This window comes from Rhinolophus hipposideros (genome assembly GCF_964194185.1).
Source record: "Rhinolophus hipposideros genome assembly, chromosome: 14".
Classification (NCBI taxonomy): Eukaryota; Metazoa; Chordata; class Mammalia; order Chiroptera; family Rhinolophidae; genus Rhinolophus; species Rhinolophus hipposideros.
The window spans coordinates 20,602,814-20,611,942 of NC_138060.1; the positions used below are offsets into that span (position 1 = coordinate 20,602,814).

Here is a 9,129-nt window from a genome sequence, read left to right on the forward strand (position 1 = left end):
TGCCCAGGCACCCAGGGAAGAAGCAGAGAGTCAGCGTGCCAAGCATCCCGGGACCTCGCCTGTCCCAGCCTAGGATGCGTGAGACCCCTGGGGGCTCCAGTTATGCAGTTGCCCTGTGATTGTCGTGGGGTCCCCCTTCCAGTCTGACCCCTCAGCTGAGGTCCTGTACCCCCGCCCCGACCACAGGCCCCCCATGGAAGTTGGGCTCACCTTCAGTGGGAGATAGATGGGGAAGAGCGGGTCGTGGCCCTGCTCGATGGTCTGGGGGTGGTTGGGGTCTGGGTGCCTGGGCATGAGCTTGTTGGAGTCAATACCCTCAGTGGCCAACAACTTCTCGATGTCCAGGCTTAGGTACAGCCGCCTCCTCCTGGCAAAGGCGGATGAGGGGACTCTCATGACGACTGCTGTGAGGTGGCTTCATGGGTGTCAGCAAAAGGGCCCCGGGGTTGTCCCTCCAGGACCCTCTGGCCCTCTCATCAGGAGGCAGCATAGCTGGAACAGGTGTCCTGGGCTCCAACCGCCCTTCTGTCCTGTGGGGCAGTTCTACTACATTACCCACGAGTCACCCCCCCGGATTCCACGGCAAGAAAGCAATTTGTTCCTAGTAAGATACCACAGGGCTAGAGGGTCTGATTTGAACACTTGCACACAGACCCAGTTTAGTAACCTCTGCCGTGGGGATGGTCACTCGTTGCCTGCTGTCCCTCACCCCTTAGTTGGGCACTGCTACCTCCTGGAGGACCGGCTCTCCTACAGCCCACCATTTCGTACCTCTCAATCTCAATCTTGCGGGGACACTGGCCTGGCAGCACCAGGAAGGGCACCTGCACCTTGGGCTCATAGGCCTGCAGCGGGAAGTCAGCCTGGGTGAGCAACTGGGTGGTGGGCCCAATGCGCTGCTGCTCCAGGCGTTCCGCAAAGTCCTCAGGAACCTCAAAGCTTCTGACTGCGGGAAGGAAGGGCAGGAGCTGCAGAGGCTCAGGACAGGGCCCCTTCCCACCCCCCTCAAGACACAGCACCAGGCAGGTACCAGGCAGTGGTGGGGAGAAGCCAGATGTGGGACCAGGCACCCGAGGGAGTGCAAGCCTGGAGGGGCTGCGGACTTTTGTCCTGCTCTGCCTGCCCCAAGCCAGCATGCTCCATCTTTCTCCTCCACGCCACCCATGACCCCAGCACCAGTGGCCACTGCTCAGCCCAGATGCTAAATCACACTATCGGCCAGGATGACAACTGGATACGAAGGCAAAATGGTAACTCTCTGCACACGTGGGACTGGCTCCTGCCACCCCTACCCCAGAGGCCCCTCCAGCATATCAGAGTCTGAATGCCATTCACTCCCTGGGACCATTTGCAGACTCAAGGCATCCTGGATCTGTAAGATTAGGGGCCCTACCCCCTGGGCCCTGGGGGACCTTCAAGTCACAAAGTGGCCACCCCTACTTAGACACCCAGGCAGACAGAGGCTTTCATTCCAGGTCTTCAGGGAGGGGAGCTGGTCGACACACACCCATGTCTACCATGGTCCTCCAGGAGGTGGCAGGACCATTTTTGTTTGCCCAGGAGTGAGGGGTTGACCAGGACTCAGGCTGTTAAGTGGAAAGGAAAGTCCCAGGAAAACTGAGACCATAGTGGTGGGAAACGAGGTGTGAGAACATGGTTCAGGAGATGAACCAGCCTCCCCGGGGGTTGGATGGGCATAGGACAGCTCAGTGATAGCCTCCCTCCACTCTCCTGTGAGGCCCTGGTGACCCCTTTGTGCCTCACCACCTCTCTCGGGTCAGAGGTATCACACTGCAGGAGGGCCCACCTTGGGGGTACACTTCGGGGCCCCAGTGAAGCCTCCAGAGGCTCAGCAGAGGCCACCCGCCTTCAGCTGAAGTTCATGCTCTCACCAAAGCTGCCAGGGGCTTGGGGAAACTCACAACACCAAAAAGGCCTGGCCAAGAGGGCAGTTTTCAGACCTCTAGTCACCTGCTCTTGAGCCAGTGGGTCCATGACACCATTCTACTCTCAGAATCACATACTTGTGAGACTGTCGAACACAATCGTCTGGATCCTCAAATCACAGCACAAATGAACATGCATGTGATGTTTCCTGTGCCACTTTTGGGGTTTCACAAACCCCGAGAGGACTAATCTAGGTAAGGCCAGCAAAGAACCAGGCCGCGTCTAGAGTTGGAGAGGAGGGGCAGACAGCTGGGATCAAGGGGCATCGGTGCTTGATAGAGAGGAACTACTGCCTGCCAGCCAGGTAGCAGGGCCCCACCTAATTCCTCACTGCCACTCAGGGTGCCATCCTGCTCACTGCTTCTGCTGGAGCCACTTCTATTCTTCCCTCTGCCACTAGTGACCGCCCCACTCCCTACAGACCTGTCCCAGTCCATACAGGCCTCATCACAGAGACTGAGAGCAGAGTGCTTTCCTCCTCCAGCAAACTTCTCCTGGGTACTTCCTGTGCCAGGCCGCGTTCTGGGTGCTGGGGCCCTGGCAGGGAACAGCTTAGACACAGCCCTGGCCTCCTCCAAGCCCCATTCCAGGGGGGGGCAGAAAATACACCCCTACCATCCCCAGCTGGGTGGAGGGAATTGGAGCGCTGACCCTCAGCAGCCCCGGCCCACCATGGGGTCCTTGTCCCAGCTCTGCTAAGAGAAATGATAAAGCACTTGTGGTTTACTGAGCACTCTTCATGAGCTGGGCCCTTGCAAAGCAATGTATCTATTGTGATCCCCATTTTACAGTTGAGGAAACCGAGACCTTCGGTCAGGAAGAGACAGTCTCCCTGAGGCTAGAGGCCCTGCTTCTAAAAGCACCTGCCCACCCGACCCTCCTGGGTACTGACCTTTTGGGGTGAACTTGTCAAGGTCGGCCTGCCGCAGGAGGTTCTGCTTCATGTAGGGGCCACGGCATACTTCCTAAAATCAAACCCCAGAGCCCTGAGGGTGGCGTAAATATCTCGGGACAGGCAGGAACTGGGAGGGACCCCAAGGCCAGGTGTCCCTCCCAAATCCACCGGGGAGCACCCCAGGGACATGGGGGTGGGGCAGAACCAGTGAGTTTGCATAATTCCTCATTCAGAGGCCAGAGGCTGGGACACTCCTGGCCCTAACCTGTCCTGGTCCTGCACTCCTCACTCTGAGAATACTTCCGGGGTGTGTCCAGGTGCTGAGCCATAAGACAGAGGTACTGCAAAGGCAGCAGGGGTCTGTGCGGACGTCCCCTCCCAAAGGCCACTCTGGCACTCCGGGCATAGTGAGTCATTGGTGGGTCCTTGTCCTATCACCTGTGGCCTTTCCACGGCCTAAAACCTTCTGAAGGCTGTCTCATACCTATATCCCTAGTTATCCCCTCTCCATCCTCCCCCTGCCCCAATCCTCCCTCTCTCCCCTCACAGTATAACCTCCTCTTCCACATGTGCCATGGATTCTGTCAGGAACCCCAAGCTTTTGTATCTTCTGTTTCCCCTGCCTGGGACACTCCCCCCAATCCCCATCTTACCATCTCTTAGATCTCAACAATACGCCAACTCATCCAAGGACCCCTCCCAAACCAGAGCTGAGGATGGGGGGAAGTCCCCAACCAAAGCCTTTGCCCCATGACAATAGAGATGTGGATATTTCATCTTCACCGTCTCTAGTGCTCCGTCCAGGACCTGTCACACCACAGGTGCTCCATAATGAATTGCTGAATGAATGCACAGATAGAAGGATAGACGGATGGATGGTCAAAGGATGGATGACAGGCTGCATGGGTGGGTGGATGGGAGGATGGACGGGTGGACAAACTGATAGATGCACAGATAGATGGATCAGTGAACAAATGGATGGATGGAAATATGGATGGATGGATGGATGAATGGATGGATGGATGGATAAAAGGAAGGATGAGTAAATGGAACCTATAAGGAGGGGATGGCTGCCACACTCACCCCAAGTTGATCCAAAGTTCCAGGGCTGAGAATGTCAGAGTAAAACCCACGCTGCTTCATCAGTGGGTACTTCTTATCATTGCTTGTCAGGGGCAACTTCTGGGGCTGCTCTAAGTCTGAGGGCATGGCTGGTGGGGACAGGGGCAGGGGAAAAGCTGGGGGCTTGGGGTCAGGCCTTGCAGGAGGCTTCTCCGACCCAGAATCTGATCTCAGAAGAATCCTCCTCAGATTATGCTGTAGGCCTGCATGAGTCCTCCTCAGACTATCCTCTTCTCCCTCAGGAGTGCTGCTGCACTCTGGGCCCTGAGGGGCCCTTCCTGGGCTGCAGTCTTCTCTGTTAGGCTGTTCCATGCTGCTTTACAGGGCGATGCCCCAGCCAGAACTCCTAGGAGAAGATATCCACATCATTGGGCCTTTGCCATCCTCTGCTTAGTCCCCAGGGGCACCATGATACAGATGCCTTATCTGCCACCCGCAACAAGCCCAGCCACCTATGCATGGATAACGAAAGAGGGAGAGGGGGTGGGTAGAGGTCTCCCCTTAATCTGGACAGACACAGGAGACAGGAGGCCTTCCCTGCATGCTGCATGTGAGAAATGAGTCCCCAGAGTTAGGGCCGAGTGAAGGGAGTCTGGGAAGCTCTGCAAATGCCCGTGTATCCTTCTGCACTTTCCCACCCCTTCTCCCCCATATTAGAAAGCAAGACCTGGCTTCTCACAAGGGGATACAAAGCGGGCAGCCCAGAGCTCACTCACTCAATAAAGGGCCCTGTTGGTTTTCCCCAAAATAACTTTCACCCAGAGGCAGACCTGGTGTCCCGAGCCCAGCCCTGCTGGATGCTCTGCATCTCCCCACGTGGGGCACTGGGCCATGTCCTGCCTTCCCGACCCCAAACCCCCCAGCCGTACCCCAGGAGCCAGAGGACTAAATGGCCTCCACAGGGGATCCGGACCCTCCACTGGCTCACAGATCCTGCGTCCAGCAACTGTGCTCAGGGTCGGCCCACCTTAGGAAGCATACAGCCTCCTCTCTCCCCAAAGGGAGCAGCAGATGGGCCACTGGTTTGCGTGCTCATCCAACATCCCAAGGTTAAAGGTGCACAGAGTTTTCATTGTGGGGAGAGCAAGACCCTGCCAAGCCACTGTTGCTTTTGGCTACCTCAAAATGCATCACCAGGGCAACTCCATGGTTGGGGGAGCATTATAAGAAATTAGACAAAGGTATGGGGGAAGAAGAGGTTTTCATGTAATGCTGATATAAAAATAAAAATGGAGTAAGTCAACAATTATCTCAATAAAAATTTCAATTAAAAAGGGGACATCTTAACGAAAGGAAATAGGGGTCTGGCCCAAATAACACACCTCCTTCTGTCCCTCCAATTACCCACCCCCTGAACGCTGGGATGAGGCAGCCAGGAGCTTGCAATACAGGCCGCTCTTTTGGCTGGGTGTTCCGTGCTCCGTCATTTCCACTTTAGCTGCCAGTGGGACTAGCTGGTGTAGACCTTGTGTAGGGTCATGGCAGAGGAACCTTCCCTGGGCTGACCTGAGAGGTGGGCGGGCAGCGGGGCTGCCTAGAGCAAGCTCCCCAGCAATGCTGAAGCAGCCTGCAGCTGCTGAGTCCATTTCTAAGAAAGGGGTGGTAAGTTGGCGAGATCGCTTGACAGACCGTGAAGGGGATAGGACCCGCTGGCAGGAGGCCCTAACTTTGAGCCCAAAGTCTGACTGGCTTCTAGCCAGTCAGGCGCGTCCCACCAGAACTCTGCTCCCTGAATTCACTCTCTGGTGGCCAGGTGCCTCCCCAGGACAGGTGCTGAAAACAATGCTAAGCTTGCTCCACTTGTCTGACAGTCACCAGCCGTCCTCAGAGCAGCCTGAAGGAGACAGGACCCACTGGGGATCAGCCCCATCATGGCTGCAAACCTATGGATGTCTGTCTGCCCTGTCTTCGAACAAAATCAACAAACCGAACAGGCCTTGGAGAATCCAAGATTCCAGGTCCGCAGGAGAGCATTCCATGACCTGGTTTCCCCAGCTCTCAAATGGGCTTGAATATGCTCAGCTGCTTCACTAGTATGTTATAAGGATTGATAGAGATAACAGAAGCAGAAATGTCCAGGAAACTGCAGTGTCGCTGGGGACAAAAGGAGTCTGTGATAGGGGAATTTGCTGCACCTGTGGGCCATTTCCCTCTGGGCAGGGTGGCAGGGGGGGCATGTACCCAGGCATGTCCCCAGAAGGAAGGCATGAGAGTGAGCTGCTAACTCAGAGTCCTGTTTCCTGTCTGTCCCTCAGCCGTTCACAAGGATCCACAGCTGCCTTCCAGTCCCACCCCAGCTCTGGGCACTTGTACACTGCCAGCGTGCAAGGACCTGTGACAGAGAGACAGACAGAAAGACCTCTGCTTCCTGTCACAGCCCCATGGGAGATGGCAGCCTCTGCATGAACATTCTCCCTCATTTGTGCGGCAGGTAAGGGAACTGGCAGGTAAGATGCCAGGGGTGGCCCAGTGTTGGGAATGGTGGATATTATTAAGGGGCTTAGATATAGTTCACACATGATCTCATTTAAACCGCTGAGGTGGGAACTGAGACTATCCTCATTTCTCAGAGGTGGGGAAAACAAGTCTCAGAGAGATTAAGTGACCTGTGCAAGGTCACACAGCCAGCAAGAGGCACAGTTGGAATTTGAACCCAAGTATTCTTTCTCCCCAGTCAGATCACCTGGAGCCCCATTGGCTTGAGCTAGAGAAAGCTTCAGGTTGGGCTCATTGACCTTTAACCCCATAAGACCCACCCACCCACCAGGCACTGGGTTGGATGGATACAGATGAACTAGGGTATTTGAAATGTACAGCAGGTACTACTACTCTCACCAATGCACAAACATGGAAACTAAAGTCTAAAGAAATCAAGAAACTTGCGAAGGAACCAGAGCCAAGAAATGGCAGAACCAGAGTGGAAACTGACCTCTGGCTGACCCAGAGGTCCATGTCCCCAGTACCACAACAGTGGTTCTCAAACTATGTACCAAGGAACGCTGAGGTTCTGCAAAGTGAGTGCCTGTGGGGAGCGCGGGGGGCTAATAAGCAGGAGGGCTTCCAAGCCCCCCCCCCCAATTCAACAAGGACCACACACCTTTACCTGTGTCACATACCAGGGTTCAGTGTGAGATCTCATTGGACAAATTGATCTGTGGCTTAAGAGATTTTGGAAGTCTCTGTCTTTGTGTCGCTACCTGGCAAACAACACTGTGGGTGCTAATAATCCCCACAAGCTTGGGGTTCTCGCCATCTTTTTGGGGCGCTCACCTGATGTGACACCTCTCTATGTTCCCACACCTCAGGTTCTTCCCTCCAGTTAACATCTCCCCTAGCTGGACATGAGGGCTGCAAATTCAGGAATTTTCAAGTAACATTGATCTCTAGAACCTTGGCACCCAGCACGGGACTGACACACGTTTCACACACACTCAGGTGCCTAGAAAGTGCTTGCCTAATAATTGTGTGAATGAATGAATGAATGAATGAATGAGGCGAGTAAAGGGAGGCCAGTTGATCTCTGTAACAACTCATTGGCAGCAGTACTCTGCCAATTTATAGATGGGGACACTGAGGACTAAGGAATTAGATGTGGTGGGGATCAGGAGAGGAACTGGGTGGCTGATGAGGACCAGAATCTCGGCTCTTTCCCTGCCTGGGTCTTTCACGGTGGGGAGAGGGGGGCGAAAAACCTGTCTGGGAAATACAGGACTTAGGTGCATGGTTGTTTAAAACTACGCCCCACTCCTTTCCCACTCGCCAAGGCCCCGGAAACTGCGCGCAGACTCGTGGACAGGGATGTGGACCCTGGGCCGAGAGGGTATCCTCCTTCCTGTACTCACCCTCTGCTCCCTATCAAGTCCCCTGCCCGCGCTCGCCCCCGACCTACCCGCTCCACCGCGCAGCGTTGGGTCTGGCGTCCCGTCTCTAGGGAGGGAGGCTGCGCCGTTGCTAAGGGGTGGGACCTTCCGGCACCGTGGGGCCGGAGCTTCCGTCGGAACCTACCCAATATCTGCACCGGCCTCCCTCACAAACTCGGGAACTTGGTTCCTCCCGCCTCGGACTCGCTGCTTTCCCCTCCCGGGCCTGGGCCACCTGGGGGTTGCGGGGAAAGTGTCAGCCCCCCAGGCTCTCAAATCCAGGCTCCATTATCCATCTCCCCCGCCAGACTCTTCTAGAGTAAGAGACGAAGCAGTCAAATTCAGTGCGAGAACTTTGATTGAATCCTCGTTTTTTCGTGCCTTTTTTTTAAGCTAAATAAATTGGGGAGAATAATTGGAGAAATTTACGAATTGGAAGTTGGTGTTTTAAGCCACAGCTGCGAGACCCATGGTCAGGTGACGGCTGAAAGTGTCGCTTCTGGTTTTTCGCGCATCAGCTTAACAGCCACTGCCCCCTATCAGGGTGGGCAGTGGGTGCCCCTCCACCCATCTGGTCTCCGGCGCCCATTGCTCCAATGACCTGGCACTGCCTTCAGGCTTTGATTCTCCTGCCTGCCCTAGATATTGAATTATGTTTAATTTTCTTAGATGTGATAATGGTATTGTGCTTGCATAGCTTGTCTTTGTCTTAGCTGATGTGGACCAAAGAATTTCAGGACCAATGTCAGGATGTCTATGTCTGGTGCTGTGACTTCCTTTCAAATGGTTCAGCACCATTGATGTATAGATAGGAGATAAAGCAAAAGTACTCCAATGCAAACAGTTGGGGAATCTGAAGGTTTACAGATGTCCCCTCTACCAGTCTTTCAATTTTTCTGTAAATACGTGGGTTACAAACCAAAAGAAAATTTAAAAATTATCTCCCACCCCAACATGAGGACACCTGCCTGGAGCCTTTTCAGAATTGGCCCCATTTCATAGGTGGGGAAACTGAGGTTTGGTAAGACAGGTTGGTATTGAAGGAGATAATAGGACCTGATGCTCATTACATAAATGTCTGATTTTATTTGACGTTGGTACCGGGCCGCTGCTGGGCACTAAGTGTCCAGATTTGAACTGGACCCCGTTCCTACCATAAAATGTCTCTCTGAGAGCCAGAGAGGCCAGGCCACGAGGAACCCAGAGACAGGGTAGAAGCTGGGACTAGAGAGTGAGATTTGGCTTTTGCACAGGCTTCTGCGTCCTCTGTCCAGAACATCTCTCTCCACCAATTCCTACTCCTGG

At 54.5% G+C, this 9,129-nt stretch overlaps 1 protein-coding gene across 1 annotated transcript in view; it reads right to left on the reverse strand.

Annotated features, from left to right (window-relative positions):
- The window catches only part of DNAH1 (dynein axonemal heavy chain 1), a 73,907-nt gene extending 66,020 nt beyond the window's left edge, over window positions 1–7,887 (reverse strand). Inside the window, exons 1-5 of the mRNA XM_081073046.1 lie at window positions 7,854–7,887; window positions 3,926–4,310; window positions 2,840–2,912; window positions 772–946; window positions 211–367 (exon numbers count right to left, since the gene is read on the reverse strand). Of these exons, the coding sequence (XP_080929172.1) occupies window positions 211–367; window positions 772–946; window positions 2,840–2,912; window positions 3,926–4,276 (756 nt within the window). The 5' untranslated portion in view covers window positions 4,277–4,310; window positions 7,854–7,887. The remainder of the gene's footprint in view (window positions 1–210; window positions 368–771; window positions 947–2,839; window positions 2,913–3,925; window positions 4,311–7,853) is intronic.
- Between the last annotated feature and the right edge of the window lie 1,242 nt (window positions 7,888–9,129).